The sequence below is a fragment of the Mustela nigripes genome, chromosome 4, assembly GCF_022355385.1.
Source record: "Mustela nigripes isolate SB6536 chromosome 4, MUSNIG.SB6536, whole genome shotgun sequence".
Lineage (NCBI taxonomy): Eukaryota > Metazoa > Chordata > Mammalia > Carnivora > Mustelidae > Mustela > Mustela nigripes.
Genome location: NC_081560.1, coordinates 185,178,425 through 185,196,419, shown reverse-complemented (window position 1 = coordinate 185,196,419; position 17,995 = coordinate 185,178,425). Strand labels below are relative to the sequence as shown.

The 17,995-nt window shown below is 57.8% G+C and overlaps 1 protein-coding gene across 4 annotated transcripts in view; it reads left to right on the top strand.

Annotated features, from left to right (window-relative positions):
* The window catches only part of CTBP2 (C-terminal binding protein 2), a 153,755-nt gene extending 136,230 nt beyond the window's left edge, over positions 1-17,525 (top strand). For all 4 annotated transcript variants that reach the window (XM_059398782.1, XM_059398781.1, XM_059398780.1 and 1 more), the window contains 8 exons: positions 4,861-5,015; positions 5,218-5,362; positions 9,231-9,437; positions 11,988-12,202; positions 12,653-12,783; positions 13,485-13,612; positions 14,089-14,206; positions 16,127-17,525. In XM_059398782.1, coding sequence (XP_059254765.1) covers positions 4,861-5,015; positions 5,218-5,362; positions 9,231-9,437; positions 11,988-12,202; positions 12,653-12,783; positions 13,485-13,612; positions 14,089-14,206; positions 16,127-16,307 — 1,280 coding nt within the window. In that variant the 3' untranslated portion in view covers positions 16,308-17,525. The remainder of the gene's footprint in view (positions 1-4,860; positions 5,016-5,217; positions 5,363-9,230; positions 9,438-11,987; positions 12,203-12,652; positions 12,784-13,484; positions 13,613-14,088; positions 14,207-16,126) is intronic.
* Positions 17,526-17,995: the final 470 nt, after the last annotated feature.

Genomic DNA, 17,995 nt, shown 5'->3' with positions numbered 1-17,995 from the left:
CAGGGCAGGGTGGCCACCGAGAAACGCGTGTTTGCCTGAGGAGAACACAGACAGTGATGTGGACCCAGAGATGAGGTTTCTAAGAGGAGCTGTGTTTTTTAAGCCCGAAAACAGTGCCATGCTTACCAACACACATTCTGTTACAGTCGTGGCCTTGAAGACTCACCCTCGTCTTGCTCATGTTCCTTCTCATGAAAGGCAAGGGTGGCTGCCGTGGGCATGGGTGCCCAGGCCTCCGGACACAGGGACAGTCACTGTGCCTTTGCCGGCTTAACAGACCCACCTTCTGAACAAGCAGGATAGTTTTGGCTGAGACCCCGTGGCTGACTGTGTAGGACCATTTTTACTACGTGGATAAACCATATTTACAAGCAAGGAAGACCTCTCTCCTGGACATGAGGCTTCTGGAACCCCGTGCACTGGGGTAGAGGCTGGGACCCCCACCCAACACAGCCATGTCTGCAGGTCGAATGCCAAATGTTGGATGCAGGTGTATTTACGACCCGAGGTCAGCGTCAGCTCCCCAGTTTGACCGAAGTCATGAGCTTCAGCTCCAGACTGTGGAAATGCAGGTCTGCAAAATTGGCCCTTTATCAGGCCTTTGATCTGAGTCTGTGTCTGGCCTTCTGGAAATTGGGACTGCTGAGCCCAGCGAGGAGGGTTGGTTGGTGCAGGGGTGCGGGAAGTGACTTTGGTTGAGGGGCACCTGCATTTAAACTTTTTTTTTTTTTTTTTTTTTTTTAAGATTTTATTTGTCAGAGAGAGAGAACACAGGCAGGCAGAGTGGCAGGCAGAGGCAGAGAGAGAAGCAGGCTCCCCCACTGAGCAAGGAGCCCGATGCGGGACTTGATTCCAGGAGCCTGTGATCATGACCTGAGCCGAAGGCAGCGGCTTGACCCACTGAGCCACCAGGCGTCCTGAGGAGCACCTGCATCTGAGGGGAGGCCGTTCATGGGTGCGGGGACACCAGGATCGGATCCCCATGAAGCGGTCATGGCTGGGGAGGCTCCAAATGCAGACCTGAGTGTCCTTTCCCACCCGTGAGGATGGGAGCCCCACGTGCTGCCCTCTGCTTTCCAAACCGCCTTGCGGGTTCTGGGAACTGAGGATCCATTCGATGGGCTCTGGGGTCTCTGGCTAAGCATGTCACACGGTGCATTTTATCTCCGATCTTTCTCAGGGCTCCGTGGATCTCGTGGTTCTTTCCAGGTGCTCATTCCAGTGTCCACTGCCCGAACAGCTGGTGCTGGCCCTGCGAGGCCTGGCCTGTGTTTTTTGGCCCCGGAGCAGCAGAGAAGGCCTTGGTGCAAATCCATGCTGCTTGTGGCAGGTCTTCCACCCCCCAACCCATCGTCAAAGCGTACTTGGCCAGTTCCTTGGCCAGGCAAGCAGGGGGTGACCCCGCACCGGTGGAGCGGTCACTTGTGACTGTCATTCTGGCTGACCCAGCACAGATGTTGGAGGGCTGCGGTCTGGGGATGGTCAGCAAGATCCGGTCAGTTGTCAGGCCTCTGCCTGCTGGCCAAACATGTTTACTGGGGCCACTTCGCTCTGGGCTAAAACGGCTTCGTTTCTGAAATCTTGAAACAGCAAAATCAAAAAAGCCTCCGGGTTGACAAGCAACAGAGATCAACTCAGATCTTCAAAACCGAGGCAGAGTTCTGTTGGGAGCGCATTCGTGGCATCTCACACAATGTCTGGAAAGGCAGAAAATGGGTCTCAGACCCCACAAGGTGATGTCGTTGTGGGGTATCGTTTTCCTCCTCACTCACTCTGCTTAGGGAAACCTGTCCCGTTCAGCCAGCTGCAGCCCACTCAGACTGTGTCGTCTGGCAAAGAAGCAGCTCCTGGGAAACCTGCTATTCAGATAAGGTGGCTTTGAGGTTGGTTGACCAAAGAGCTGCCAGGGTCCTCCCTGGGGACCTCCCTTTCCTCCTTCCGGATCCATGGGGCCCACGGACTTGTTTTGCCCTGGACCATCAGCCACTTGTTGCAGAACGCCAGCAACACGGCCTGGTGCCATCTGTGTTTTCCACTGAATGTGTCTGATTTCACCACGTCTCACGTGCAGCTGCAGCTGTAGGTAACACCGGGCCCAAGGACAGCCGTCAGAGCTGGCCTAGAGCTGGGGCACCGGTCCCTGATGGGGAGCACATCTCTGCTTGTGCAGAGGCGAGCCTGAAACCAGCAAGTAATTGACACCAGGGGAGCCAGCGTTGCCCTGCAGAGTTAATGCTGGACAAGTTGTTGAAAGGAATGTGCTGATAGGGGTTTTGTGTGTGTGTGTGTGTGTGTGTGTGTGTATGTGTGATGTGTCTAATGGCACTGGAATTATTCTGAAATAGAAGGCGAGATTGCAGAAAGGGAGTAGTCGCTTTGATTCGGGAGCCACCAGGACCCCCGGCTCCTCGTCAGATATTTCCTCGGGCTCTGTTGGGTCCCTGGGACTGTGTGAGGTGGCTGGTGGTTTTCCTCGGTGTGGCCCATGGTTATGCTTGGCTCTGTCTCCCTGGCCATAAAATGGGAAGAAGAGTAATACAGTGGGCTTCTGAATGTCAGTCTTGGGGTTTGAGCCATGTCTGGTGATTGCTACTCTAGCTTTTGGGCACAGGCCTCCATTTTTAGTTCATTCTCATTAAAGATTCATCATGCCCTGGCTTTCCTCCCCAAGTTTCTCTAGATTCCCCTGGCTGCAGAGGAGATGGGGCACTCCCCCCAGGCCCCCCATTTCCCATAGTCCCTTGAAAGGTTATCTTCAGTAACACGTCAGTTGCATCCTAGTAGACAAAAAATGACTCCAGTTGTTAGAAGCACTGAGAGATGCGTCGGTTAACGTGAGGCAAGATGGAAAATCTGCTGACAGCTTCACCTGGCTGGCATTTCCAAGGCTCTTGTGGGAACCTCTGCCCCAACTTCTGTGAGGCTGTAGCGACAACAGGTGCTGTGTGGGGTGTGGCTTGAATTTCGCTGGGTTCTCCGGTGTGCAGGTAGATGGGAGCTTCGCGCTAGCACGGCACGGTCCTTTTTTCCATAGAATGAACTTCAGCAATGCCTTGGCTAAGCTTTCTCTCATCCTCTGTACTGGGGTTTCGTGCAGCCCCTATACCTCGTGCCGACACACGGGAGTCTTGCCCGTTCCCACCACGCATGCAGCCACCCCCCGCTCAGCATCCATCCCCAGCACAACCCCGTGGGCCTCTCCCTTGCCATCTTTCCCATACAGGGCTTACAGCCCATAGCTGAGCCCGGGGCCTCATCTGGGAGCCCCTGGCTCTTGGACAAGCCTCAGCTGCATTCTGCCTGCCCAGCCTGAATGAGGGCAAAGGGTGCATCTCGCCCAAGAGGAGGCGACCCAAGCCAGGGAGGGGGGGCGATCGCTAGGCAACCTGGAGCTTGTTGCCCAGGTAACGGGATCCATGCACTGATGCTGTGGACGGACATTTCTGTGATGAGGCCCCTCAGCCTCTCCAGATGTCTTGGATGGCTCTAGAAGCCTGCCTTGTGCCTGCCCGTCAATTTCCTCTGTGGCTGCTTTTTAATTAACAACTTGGATTTCTTACCATGATCACGAACTCCGTGAACGCGGTCTGATGAACACCCTTGCCGGCACCTCTGGAGTCCGGTCAGGGTGTTCTGCACCCTGTGGGAGGAGTAGCCTGGGACAGGCCGGTGAATCTGGCCCATAGTCCAAGACCATCAGTCCCGTGGGAGTCCGACCTGGGCTTGGCAGCAGCTGTGGGAAGTGAAAGAACCTGATGGAAGAATCCTTTCAGGATTTGGTCAAAATCTCACCCTTTTCTTGGCCAAAAGGAAGGGCAGAGGTAGGACCTTTAAATGTGTGCACATCAAGTTCACACGAGCTGCGCCCCCCACTTCAGCTGCTTATTCCAGGGGCCACTTCCCGTGCTGTGCCCCGGGGTCCTCCTTCTACTAAAGGGGCTAGGGATGAGACGAGAGGCTGTAGGCCACCATGCGAATTACTGCCCCTCACTGCCCTCTGCAGAGTTGGGGGTAAAAGCTGGTCTCCAGGGGTCCTGATTCACAATGGCACCCTTGGTCTTTGGGGAAACCTCCATTCGTACACACCCACCTTGACCTCTTGTGGAGCCCGCCTGCCAGTTAGGCCAAGAAGAACACTAGCCAAGGGCTTATCAGTCCCCCAGCAAACAGCTTTGGTGCCCCAACCCCCACCTGCCGTGGGGGACAGAGGCTGGTGAGGATATGGGGGAGGGGAGCCCCCGTTTTCCCACCAGTACAGAGGACGTGGGGGCTCAGCTTCACGTGGATGTCCTGCTTCGGGGCCCCAGGCTCTGGGTTAGGCGGTAGTTTGGTTACCACTCAGGCTCGGAGGGACTGATCCCTCGCGAGTCCCAGCTTGGGACTAGAGGAAGACACTCCCATGGGGTGCGGGAGCCACGACCTGTCCATCTGGTTTCATTTTGTACCCCCTCATGTTTGTTTGGAAGGTGTTGGAGTGGTAAGGGTTTGGGGGGAGCCCCTGCGGGTCCGGCTGGTGCTGGGAGCAGGTGTGTTGGAAACAGATGTCCTTGGCCCGAGTTCCACATGGCGATGGGCTTGGCTGCACGGTGGTTCCTGTTCGCTGTACTTGACATTGCTCACGGAGACCCAGGTCTCCCTCAGACATCCACCCAGGCAGACCCAGCAGACAGATGTTCCCCCGCCGTGGTCTATGAGCCAGGGGAGCCCAGGTGGCTTTGTGGGTTTGTGGTCCACCCAGGGAGTCGGGAGGAAGCCCTGGGGTCCAGCAGACCTGATGGATGTGGGTACAGGGGTGCCCTGTCCCCCAGTGTGGGACAGGCCACTGTGCCCGCCTACCCCGTCACCCTCCCGTCCTCACAGGTATCCGCCCCCAGATCATGAACGGCCCCCTGCACCCCCGCCCCCTGGTGGCGCTGCTCGATGGCAGAGACTGCACCGTGGAGATGCCCATCCTGAAGGACCTGGCCACCGTGGCCTTCTGTGACGCACAGTCCACTCAGGAGATCCACGAGAAGGTGGGCCCCACCCCCACCCCAAACGCCACCTCCCTGTCCGCCCTCCCCCTCCGCTGTCACCCACGGTCCCCGGCAGCCAAAGCACAGCCCCAGGCCACTCAACCTGGGGAGCGATCACACCCGCGCTGCCCCCTCTGCGGGGGGTGCCAAGTCGGGGTGGGGGGGGGGGGGCTCCAGCCTTGCTCTGCTCGCCCCGCCTCAGGTTCTCAATGAAGCTGTCGGCGCCATGATGTACCACACCATCACCCTCACCAGGGAGGACCTGGAGAAGTTCAAGGCCCTGAGAGTAATCGTGCGGATAGGCAGCGGCTACGACAATGTTGACATCAAGGCCGCCGGCGAGCTCGGTGAGTGCGTGGGGCCGGGAGCAGCTGTTCAGAGGGAGCCTTGTTGGGCGCCCCCGCCCCCCACCCTGAAAACACGGGCGGGAGCGCACCTGCCGGACCCCAGGACCCCACCCGGCGCCAGCACTGGCTGGGCCAGGCTGTCTCGCGTGGGAAGGACAGAAGCCAGATGAGCCAGGGGCCTGTCCTTGCGGTGGGGGTCCCGTGAGTGGCCACAGGCCAGCGCTGGCTGGTTGGGACCCATCACCCGGAAAGGCCAGAGCTGGGCGCACAGCGCGGGGCTCAGAAATGGGGTGTCGGGCGTTCCTGGTCTCGAGTCCTGGCAGAGAGCTGTCCACCCAGAAACCGGCTCGGGTCGGCGCCGATGCGGGTGAAGTGGAGCCCGGCACCTCCCGCTCAGCCCTTGTCAGACAGGGCGGGGTCTCCACAGAAAAGCAGGGGCAGCAGGTGGACCCCCACAGGCAGGTTCCCAGAGGTGGGGCCGCGGCCCTCTGCGTGGTCCCCGTCCTGTCCCAGCCGCTGCCGTGGGCTCTGCGTGTGAGGAGAGTTCACGGAGCGTGGACAGCAAGTGGCCCTCGGCTGGCCTGCTCGCCTTGCGAGGGTCCAGGGTCCTCCCATATCGGCTCCTCTGCTCATGTCCTTGTCACGTTTGCGATGTGCCGGATCCACGCCCGGGTGCTTGGGCCTGTGCTCCACCCACGTCCAGGGGCACCCGAAGTCCTGGGGCCACTGGCAGATGTCTAAGAACTCAGGCCTCTGCGGTCCGACAAGCTGTGGCCGTGCTGACACCCCGGTGGCCCTGTGGGTCTTGTCCGTCCCCACCCCTCTGAGGACGCAATGGATCCCAGCATCAAGCGCTTATGGCCTGCGCTTCCTCCTCCTTCGTCCTGGCCTGGGGTTTTGAGTGAAGTTTCCTGGTGTCCTCAAGTGGTTCGTTCCCCCACTTGAATTGGGGGTGGGAGCTGGGGAGAGGGAGCCTGGCCGGTGTCGAGTCTCGTGCTTCTTCATGGTGGCGCTCAGGGGCTCTGAGCCTGGAATATGGCAGTGGGGTCACCCCATAGGTGAACCCCAAAGGAAGAGGCAAGAGGTGGTCGTTCCCCAACAGATGCCTTTTTCCCCGCCCCCATCCTGGAAGTGGGGGCGCTGTGTGGCAAGGGGCTTGGAAGATCTTCCCTACACCAAAGCGAAAAGGGGTGGCATCAGAATCCAGACTCGTTATGGGGCCTGAGGGAAGCGACGGCTTCCTGTGTTGGCCCTGAGCGCTTGCTTCTGGCCTCGGGGTGCCCCTGAGCCCGCCTTGGTTGCAACAAAGAAACTTGGGTGATAGGAGTCCTCAGAAGCACTTCTAGCATTCCCTCAAATTTTCCATCTTTCCCGGGCGCCAACAAGAATGTTTTTGTTTGGAAACAAATGTTCTTTGTGCTCTTTGTAGAGCTGCCATCCCGAGTTCAGACAGCGACGGAGAATATCGTTGAACCCACAGAGCGGGGGCGGGGGGTCCTCAGACCTGCTTCCCTGCACCCGCCCCGCCGTCCGCGTGTCCGCCCCTCGCCGCCCAGGCTCGGGTGAGGTGGTGGCGTGGAGTTCCCTTGCTGGGAAGCAGCTGCTGCTTTCCAGGGCGACATGGCAGGTCTCCTGAGCGAAACGTGCAGTCCCTCCACGTGCACATGCTCCCCACGCAGCCGGCCTGGGCCAGGGGGGCACCTTGTTTTCCTACAACCAAAGGTGCCCCGCTCCCCCGGCCACACGGCTGCCCTCGACAAGGGGGCCCGGGTGGAGGAGACCATGTTCCTGGGGCCCTGCAGTTCGGAACAGCGGGCAAGGATGTTGGCTGTGGGGTTTCCATTGATCCTGGTGCGTGTGGAATTTGGAGAAGGGACATGGGCCTCTGTCCTGTCTCCAGATTGCACTGCACACAGCACTCTGTCCCCAGACTTGTGCAAATGAGGACAGTGGCTGTTACATGCTGCTGGTGTCTGGGGCCTGCAGTGTGGCCTTCGAGGGAGGACGCTCCCTTCTCAGTGCTCGCGGGAGCCTTTGCAGGAAGACCGTGGGCCGGACTGGAGGCTCAGAGTGGAGAGCGGGGCGAGCTCAGGAAACAGCTGTGTCCCCTGCCCGGAGCAGTTAGAGGGATTCAGCCCATCTGCAGGGGATCCCCAAGAACCGGGAGCAGGGGGAGCTGGGAGGTTGCTGGAGGCCTCTGAGCTTGTGAGCCTCTCTCGGGCTCCTTTATCTGGCTTCCACTTCAGCAGCGGGGACAGCAAAGAGTGAAACTGTTGATGGAAAAAGCAGCTCAGCCACTGGGCTCGGGCCTTGGGGTGAGACGGCTGTGACTCTTGCCCTACAGATGGTAGAAGCTTCTCACCTTGGCCTTTGGAGGTGCCCTGACCTGAAGAATGGTTTAGAAATCATCAGGGCTTTGGGGGTGTCAGAGGAAGGTGCCCATTGCCCTTGGGGCAGGACGGTCCCTCCTGGTGCCCACAGCCTCTCCTCCAGTTTTTGGTCTCTGCAGCCAAGGAGCGACATGTCAGAGTTCAAGGGGTGCAGGCTGAGCTGTTGCCTCCTGTGCCCTTCCAGGGAGTGGGCAGGTGCGGTGCTCTGTGTCACATGGACCCGCACGGGGACCCCCTCCTCCGGCACATCCCCTCCAGTCTCGGCTCCCGGGGTGTAGCTGGTCCCAGGCCCAGGTGGTTGCCTGGGCAGTGGCCAAGGGTCCACACTCTGCTCCTTCACTGTCGGGGCCCTCTTGCTGGGCTCCGGCCACACCACCTCAGGTTCCTCAGAGGGCTGGAAAACATCATGGCAAACGATTTCCATGAGCCCTGGCTTCTGGCGCAGTCCAAGTTCTAAGCTTGCCTGTTTCATATGGAGTGGCCTCCTTTGTGGCTGTTGGCAGAACAGACTTCTAGCTCGTGGAAATTTCGGCAGCCTAGATCTCAGTCACGTTGTCCCTCCAGCAGGTGGCTGGGGCCAGATGGGACCAGGTGGGACACTCGTGCGGGTTTTCACTCTCTGAGCTGTCTGTCCCCCTCAGGGCATCACTGAGACCCTGGACCTCAGGGCCGCCCGCGTGGAGAGGTCACACAGATGCTAGAATGGGGTGCTCAGCACAGGGAGTCCTGTGGTCCTCTCTTCCCTCCCGTGGAGTCGCAGTGGCTCCGGTGCTCTTGTCCCCACTGGCGGGCTTGAAGGAAGAGGAAGGCAGGGCTGCCTTCTTGGGGACCCTGCCCCGTGTGCTCCTGGGGTCTCAAACCTGGGATTCACAGGCGGTTTTCTGAGCTGGTCTGACAGGCTGCCTGGATACCTGTGTCCCCCAGAAAGCTGCTTGTCTGGCAGACTTTGCATTCTTCCCCAAACACCCTTAACCGAGGAAGGTCAGTGCCTAGCTCTGCCGGCCTGAGCCGTGGCCTGGGGCTGAATTCAGGAATCGGCTCTGTCCTGGCCGGGCCTGGGGCCCACGTTGAGGGGGACGTGCTTTTTCAAAACAAGTATTAACATTTCATCCCACGGGAAGGAGTCAGGTCAGCTCTCACGAGGGGCTCTGCGGCTCGGCTCCTGCTGCTCCACGGCGGACACGGGCAGGTTTCCAGCCTCTGGGCTGCTCACCCCTTCCAGCTGCCCACCGCTCGCTTCCCAGAAGCACCAGGTGTAGGAGCAGAGGGCAGGCGGGATATGGGCTGAGTGCGGGTCGGGGGCTGCGGCAGGGCTGGAACGGTTGTGGGGGCTGGAGGCCTCTGAGCATCGGAGCCTGACCTGCCGGCAGCTGAGGGGCCAGCTTCACCTCCCCGGCCCTCAGCTGGGCGCATGGTGTGCCCTGGAGCTCCCCCTTCGCCGAGGGTCCTCACGCGGGGCCTGGCCCTGTCGTCTCCAGGCATCGCCGTGTGCAACATCCCGTCGGCGGCCGTGGAGGAGACAGCGGACTCCACCATCTGCCACATTCTCAACCTGTACCGGCGGAACACGTGGCTGTACCAGGCGCTGCGGGAAGGCACACGGGTCCAGAGCGTCGAGCAGATCCGGGAAGTGGCCTCGGGAGCGGCGCGCATCCGCGGGGAGACGCTGGGCCTCATCGGCTTCGGTAGGTACCGCTGCCCAGCCCCCAGCCCTCTCCGGCCAGCCCCGGGAGCTGGGTCTTCAGGGCTGGGCGGGGAGCGGGCAGCGCGGGGGGTGGTCTCCGGCTGGGCGACGGGTAAGGCCGTGTGCCCGCAGATGGCCCTGGGCGGGGGCTGCTGGAGGTGCCCTGGAGAGAAACCAGCAGGCTTGGGGCTTGAAGGGGAGCTGGTGGCTGAGCCTAGACCTAGGCCATGAGCAAGGCCCAGCCCCTGGAGGCCCTCAGATGCCAGGCCAGGGTGGCAGCAGGGAGTCCCTGAATGATTCTGAGCCGGAAGGTGCCGCGGTCCGGCCGTCCGCTTAGAAAGCTCGGGATGGAGGCAGGGAAAGGTCTCCCAGGAGTCCGCTGGTGGCCCTGTGAGCATCTTGCACGGGTCCCCAAGGACAAGGTGAGCTGTGACAGGAAGCAGCCTGATGACCTGGTGCTGACAACACGGGGGCTCCAGTGGGCCACACTGCACGCAGGGGCCCTTGCTTTTCTGCAGATGCTCAGCCCCGCTGCTCGGCCATTCTGTGACCTTGAGGAAACTCGCTGACCTTTCTGCCTCAGTGTCGCAGTCTGTACATCAGGAAGGGCTTGAGCCCGGACTGCCCCTCAGGATTCAGAGGGGTCAGGAGAAGCACGTGGGGTGGGTCGCAGGTCCTTCGCAGGCTGTCACTCGACCCTGCGTTCAGCGCTCTGTTTCCCGAAAACCAAGGGTCAGGGCCCCTGGAGTGGGAGCTGGGTTTCTTCCGGGCGCGTGCACCTCACTCCCCAGGGTGAGTTAAAGACCCCAGGTGTCAGGGTGACCTCGCTCATGAAGGCGATCTTGCACAGGGTTTACGAAGGAGTCCTCACTTGAGGGGCCGCGCAGAGGAAAGGCGGAGGCGCCGTGGGAGGGCCGCAGCGCCCTCTGCTGGCCCCGCTGGGCCTCCCGTTGCTCTGCGCGGGGCTCCAGGGGACCGTTCTCAGGACGGCGCCGGCCTTCCGACACCCCGCGTGGCTGAGCCTTCGCCGGCTTTTGCCGGACTCCGATGGGAAGGGGCCTGGCCGGAGGCTGCCCGGTGCCTCCCCCGAGGACAGTCACTTGCTGGAGGCTTCGTCCGCTGAGAGGCCGCAGCGGCAGGATGCGGAGTGGGGGGCGGCCCGGCCCGAGCGTGGCCCCAGCGGGGGCTGGTGGGGGTGTGGGGCTCGGGCACAGCCAGCCCGGCCGCCGGGTACATGCAGATTTTTTTTTTTTTTCAGGCCAAGCCAGTTGGCTTCTGCCAGGCTCAGTTTTTGCAAGTTAGTAGCAGAGTTAAGTCACTGGGTGTCGGAGAAACTTAGGAACGCCTCCTGGCTAACGGGACGCCCGCGAGATGAGGGCTGGGGACTAAGGAAGAGCAAAGGCTGGAAAAGCACGCGGGGCCCCGGCAGCCCCCGCCGGAGAGCCCCGGCTCCAGGCCGAGTGGGGGGGGGGCGGGGTCGCGTGCCCCCGTACCTCGGGGACGTCGGGGGGCTGTGGAGGTCGCCCGCGCCGTTCCTCCCCCGCCCTCTCTGCCGTGCCCGCCTCCGGGCTGGGCTGTGCGGCTGCGGGCCCTGGGGGTGAGCGGGCTCTGGTGCCCCCGCGGCGGGCCTCCCGCCCAGGCTGCCCTGCGCCGCCGGACGGGAGCCCAGCAGGAGCGGGAGACAGTCCGCCCCCATGTTGCCCTCACGTGGGCTTCCTGTTCGGGCAGCGACACCTGCCCTGCGTCGTCCTCCTTCCCCTGCGCCACTGCGCGGTGGCTTCATCCGAAGACGGATTGTGCGTGCTTCCCGGAGGAGGCCGCTGCGGCCGAAACAGCTCTGGGAGGCAGGAGGCGCTGGCTCTGGGGTTTCATGGGGTTCCGTGGGTTTGTGCAAAGGACGACCCCTGGGAGTCAGGGAGGCTGTTGGGTGGTGTGGGTTACTGACCCGCTGGAGGGGGCCTGGGGCTCCCCGCACAGGTCAGAGCCAGCCGACACACCGGAGAAGTAGCTGCCCAGTGAGTCCGGTGCCTCTCTGCGCTCAGGACCCTCTGCAGGGGTCTGTTTTGACCACTCCCACCCCACCCCCGCCTTCATGAGCAGACCCAGTGCTAATGGGCAAGTGACTGTTCTCTGTCACTGCCCCCGCTGTCTGGGGAAAGGAAGCTTGGCTTAAGGCTGCTGTGGACCCAGGAACATCGGGGAGAGCGAAATCTGGGTGGGAGACTACAGGAATGGCTGGCGCTGGGGGAGGGACACATGGCATTCACCAGAACATTCTCTCTAGCTGTGCTGACGTTTGAAAATGTCCACCGTGGGCACCTGAACACACACGCCCCCCAGCGCAGACAGCGGGCCCCTGCACAGGTCACCCAGGAAGCCGAGGAGACATGCGGGCCGAGCGCGTCCCCAGGCTTCAGTTACGCCGCTCCCCCGGCTGGCGGTCCTGCTGCCGGCGGGGACAGCTCAAGCCCCCACGTGGCATCCGGAGCGCTGAGCAGTGGCCGGCGGGACAGTGGACTCGCTCACCTGGATGCTTGCTCTCTCCGCACAGGTCGCACGGGGCAGGCGGTTGCTGTTCGAGCCAAGGCCTTTGGATTCAGCGTCATCTTTTATGACCCCTACTTGCAGGATGGGGTCGAGCGGTCCCTGGGCGTGCAGAGGGTCTACACCCTGCAGGACTTACTGTATCAGAGTGACTGCGTCTCCTTGCACTGTAATCTCAACGAGCATAACCACCACCTCATCAATGACTTTACTATAAAGCAGGTAACGGACATAGATACCCTTAGCCCCTGGAGACTTCCATCAAAGCAGAAGGGGGTGGGGCGGGAAGTAGTCCATGGACACATGCGTGAAAAGGAAAGACCATCCCCCAGGACGTCAGTGAGGGGCCAGATGAGGCCCCAGCATGGGATGGGCCACCTGGAGCTGGGCCAGACAGGGACTGGCCCAGGACCCAGCAGGGACCTGTCTCAGTCGGGTTTGGCCTCCCAAGAAGCAACAGGCAGGTGACCGGTCCTTAGGGTGCGCTCTGAGGATACAGAGAAACCGACCCAGCTGTCCCCAACACCCCGCAGTCCCCTTCTGCCCAACCTGCTGCACACACACCCCACAGCCAAACCAGCCAGAGTCCTCCGGCCACGGCCGGCTTCTGTCAGCCTCGGGCAGGTGCCTTCCAGCGTGGTGGCGTCTGACGGCCTTCCTTTCGTCCCGCAGATGAGGCAAGGGGCGTTCCTCGTGAATGCGGCCCGCGGCGGGCTGGTGGATGAGAAGGCCTTAGCCCAAGCCCTCAAGGAAGGCAGGATACGAGGGGCAGCCCTCGACGTGCACGAATCGGAGCCTTTCAGGTGGGTGCGCCGGGCTTCCGGCCTCGCGCGGTGACCCCGGGGCCTGCTGCTGCCCTGAGCGCCCCCCACACTGGGACTGTGGGGCACGTCCCCAGAGCAAGGGCCCCCGGGGAGGAAGCTGGAGACCGTCTGACGGCCTCTCTTCTGAGGACGGTGCTGTACTTTGCGTGAGTGTAAAAGCGCCAGAGGGCCCCGTGGGGGGGGGGGGGGCGTCAGAAAGTGTCTCAAAGGAAGAACCGTGTGGAAGTCTGGAGCGACTGTGCACTCTGCTGACACGTGCGCCCTGCCGGTCCTCCGGGGAGCCTTTCTCCTGACACCTGCTTTAGCAGTTCCGATCAGTACGTTCTTTTTTTTTTAAATATTTTATTTATTTATTTGACAGACAGATCACGAGTAGGCGGAGAGGCAGGCGGGGAGAGAGGGGGAAGCAGGCTCCCCGCTGAGCAGAGAGCCCGATGCGGGGCTCGATCCCAGGACCCTGGGATCATAACCCGAGCTGAAAGCAGAGGCTTTAACCCACTGAGCCACCCAGGCGCCCCGATCAGTACGTTCTTAAATTCTCAGCCTTTAGGAAACGTACTACCCCCCGTTCCTCCATGCAGGCAAACTGGCCAGTAGGCTGCTTGGCCCGAGCTCTTCTCTTGGTGAATGGGGTAGGGCGCGACAGTCTTCTCATTTGCTGTTTGTGTGCATTTACCTAGCTTTGCTCAGGGTCCTTTGAAAGACGCACCGAATCTCATCTGTACGCCCCACACAGCTTGGTACAGTGAGCAAGCCTCGCTGGAGATGCGGGAGGCGGCGGCCACCGAGATCCGCCGGGCAATCACAGGTGAGCCCCGGAGCCCTGCGGCTCAGCCACCCCAGGCCTGATAAGGCGGGCTGGGGGTTAGAGAGGCCTGCTGCTAAGGGCACAGGAGGTTTTAGGGATCAAGTCGATGACATGTGGAAGGAACTGGGCCCAGTTAATCCAGGCTTTGCACTCGATTTCAGAGGAAACGGGTTCCTTTTGCACCAGTCAGCATTAAACATGCAAACTGTGGAGGGAGTTGGGAATGGGGGGCAGGGGCTCCTTTCTGTTCCAGAAGGGTGGAGTGGGCGGGAGTGAAGAGCTCAGGACTCAGGCCCCACGACTTCACCTTTTCTGAAAATTAAAGGGCTGGCCCTCATTCTGGAGTGGAAGACTCTACACTCGGGTTTCCATAGTTCAAACATTATAGGGGGTTCCCCCAGCAGCAACTACTGTGGTCTCTAACTCCCTGTGACCTTAAAAAAATACATCTGGTAATTTTAATCATCATATTCCAGGTCGCATCCCAGAAAGCTTAAGAAACTGTGTGAACAAGGAATTCTTTGTCACAACAGCTCCCTGGTCAGTAATAGATCAGCAAGCAATCCATCCAGAGCTCAACGGCGCCACATACAGGTGAGGAGTGGAATGGCACTGACCTCGGCTGGAGCCCCCTTGCCCCCCTACTCTAGGGAGAGTGGGGCGGAGAGGCGGAAACCACCGCAGACAGCTCCCTGCATGGAGTCTGTGCAGTCCTCACATTTTTTCCGATGCCCAGTTTCTGTGGAGCAAACACCATTCTCCGGATACAACCTAGAATTGGGGTTCCTATTTATGAAAGGAGTGGGAACGGGCATGCATTCCCCCAAAGGCTCTGAACACTGGGGGGAATGACTGGTGCATTCCAAGCCACTTCAAAGGCAGAGGGCTTCTGGGTGAGAAGGTACCAGAAAGATTTTCGGGGGAAGGGCTTGTTGATGAATCTGTTTTCTTTTCTTTTTTTTTTTTTATTTTTTTTTATTTTTTTTTTATTTTATTTATTTATTTGACAGACAGAGATCGTAAGTAGGCAGAGAGGCAGGCAGAGAGAGAGAAGGAAGCAGGCTCCCCGCTGAGCAGAGAGCCCGATGCGGGGCTCGATCCCAGGACCCTGGGATCATGACCCGAGCCGAGGGCAGCGGCTTAACCACTGAGCCACCCAGGCACCCCGATGAATCTGTTTTCTAATTTGAATTCTTCTGGCCCAGAGCCCACATAGCCCCTGGAAGGGAGCAAGGTTTCACTGGTGATAGTTCCCCATGGTTCAGTCCCCCCACCATGGCTGGGCTCACAGGGAAATCAGTGTTCTGCTTTTATAAAAGAGCTGCAGCCTTGAATTCCAGGAGGAAACTTCTGTCTTGCTTACTGTAGCCCACAGTTGCCCGTTCCCTGGTGGTATTCACTTACCGGGCTGGAGCTTTCTCCCCTGGGGCCCAGCCTTGGCACTGTGCGGTGTGTCTCGGCTCTAGCTGTTGCCTCACATCCCCCGCTGTGAACCGCTGCTCTAACCATGGGGGCCGGGGAGGTGTAACTAGTGTGTAGGGAGGACCCCTAGGTGAAGGCTCTCCTCCTGGGTCTCGTGTTTTTCTCTGCGTTTCAGTTTGCCGTGTTCTGTTAATGTCCCACCCCTATCATTGCTTGAACCTGCCTCTGCCCCAGGGTCATGTTCCTTATTGTTGGCAGCCTGTCCTTTAAAGGCCACATTTTACTTCTTCCCTTTGCCAGACCGAGACTCCCCGGCCCCATGAAATACAACATATGCTTAAGGCCTGTAGCTCCCCCAAGTCGCAGAGGGTCCCTGATTTCTGACCAGCCAGTGAGCGGCTGTGTCAGGCTGTAGGTTGGGAAGCCATGGGTCAAGGATTTGAGAATGTTGAGAATCCGTCTTTTAATTCTGAAGCACCTGCCTCCTAAGTCTGTTTTATCCTAGGAATGTTTCAGTACACTGACTCGAATTTGTGTTAAGAACCACATGTTCTGTGGGAGGCTTAATGCCTCGTGTCCTTGCACACACAGCAGCTTGTGTGCCCGCGATGGAAGAGGAGTGTGCGCTGGCTCCCCTCTGCCCCTGCTGCCGCGTCCCGTTTCCCACCTCTGGTCACGAGAGCATGCGGCGAGGTCGCCTAGGGAGCCCCATTTGGTATCAGAGTACTTCATCCTGTCTGTCGGGAAATCACTAGAAGTATTGACATAATTAATGAATGCTAAGGCACTCAGACAACTTGGGAAGTGTTTTTTTTTTTTTTGGTACCAAACATTTCTCAAATGCAATACAGGGTCTATGGACAGAATTAACACAGGCTATTCCCATTGTGTGAAGAGCAAAAGTCTTTGGCAGTGTTTTGATAGGACTATCGATTCTGTTGAATTAAGCATCATCGTTTTGTTTTTCATGTAGATTTCTCCTTACTTTGCCAGTAAAGTGACTAATGTATTTTTTAAAACAGTAGGCAGAGCCAAGAGCTCGGCTCCTCCCTGCTCCCGACCTAACTGGCCCTTTCTCTGTGTGCTCCTCAGATACCCGCCAGGCATCGTCGGGGTGGCCCCGGGCGGACTTCCTGCAGCCATGGAGGGCATCATCCCCGGCGGCATCCCGGTGACTCACAACCTCCCCACAGTGGCACACCCTTCCCAAGCTCCCTCTCCCAACCAGCCGACAAAACATGGGGACAATAGAGAGCATCCCAACGAGCAATAGCAGAGAATGACGAGCGGTCATCACAGAAAAACCTGGGACCAAGAGACAGTGAAAACTAGATGAACTAAGGAAAGGACTTGGACCGTCTTTTTAACGGATTCCGGACATACGCATCATGCACGCTGCAGTGTTCGAGCAAGAAGCCGAGGTGTGGGAAGGCTGGAGCCGCCGTCTGGTGACGCGAGCGCTGAGAGACTAGGACGTGATTTATTAACGACCAACTTCTGTTATTGTGTGTTACGTTCTTCATCTGTGCATCCAATCACAAAGAATAAATAGATCCTTTTCCTTTATCAGCCCCTTGGGCACAGCAGGTCCTGAACACCTTGCTCTAGAATGTTGCATCAGGAGTTCCAAACGTCAAAATAAAGAAATACTAAGAGGAAATCCCCCTCCTGTGACTCCAGTCCCTTCAGTCCATGGGCGCTGGTGACCTCTTTTGCAGAGAGGAAGATTAAATTACTACAGAGAATGGGGAGAAAACTGTGCCCGTTAGACCGCCGCGAGCGTACAAGCTCCTGTACAGAAGTCTCTCCCCCATCTGAACTGCATACTGAGCGGGCGAGTTGGTTGTGAATTCAGTAATACCCTCTTGATGATGCAAAAAAAGGAAAAAAAGAAAAAAAAAGAAAAAGTATGAAGTTTCACAAGCTGTTTGTACTCAAATATATTTTCTCAGTTTCAGATCCTCAGCTATTTTATTGAGTGGAAAGTCTTGAGCTGAAAGAGTTCAAGAAAAATAATGTTGCATTTCCTTATGTCTCAGGAAACACTTTTTATGGTAACTTGTCAGATTGTCTATGAACAAACCCACTTTTTTAGACATTGATAAATCTTCTTTTCTTCACGTGATATTTTATACAAGAACACTTCAGGTGTGTTACTAGATGTGACTGATTTTAACAAATCCTATTAGATTTGTATCAACTAGTTACATGTTATATTCATAGTCTTTTGTGAATCATCGCCTTTTTGTTTAAAAGATGGCCTATTTTGAGCCTTTGTATAGGTACATTCCTGTTTTTGTGACAAAAAAAAAAAAAAAAAAAAAAAAAAATCCTTTAAAACTGTCCCAAACAGAAAAATAATGGCTATCGGAAGTGTTTTGTTTTAGTGTGAGTTACCGCTACTGTGTCTGTTTATTGTAAGGTGGACATTTAGCGTTCAGTGCAGTTTTCAATAAAAAGTAATAAAAATTTGTAAAGTTCTGAAATTCAAGTACATCTCACCCAGGTAAAAATTCTCTACAGGAGATGTTTTAAAGGCAACTGTATCCTCTATTAGCCAGTTTTCAACTCGTGTTCCTTCTGGGTTCAAAGACGAACACTTTCCCATCTGCCCCTTCTATAACCAGATTCGGGAGCGCTGGTGATTACCTGTGATAGCTAAAAGGAGAAATAAGAAAACCGCCCGCTGTGGCCATCATTATCAAATTGGGACATCCTCAAGATGAAATAGTGGGTTGGAACTATGTCGATCCAAGAAACAAAATTGGTCAAGTTAGAGAGTTTTGATTTTAATTTACCCAAAAGCAAAATTACCTGGCTCAAGCATTAATGCAGGAAGGGAAGTGAATCTCAAAATTCTTTTAAATGATATTTACAAAGAAATGTTGCAAAATAATTAACATCATCCATTTCCATGTTAAGAACTTTTAAGTTGATGTAAAGGATTTTCCTTCATGAATA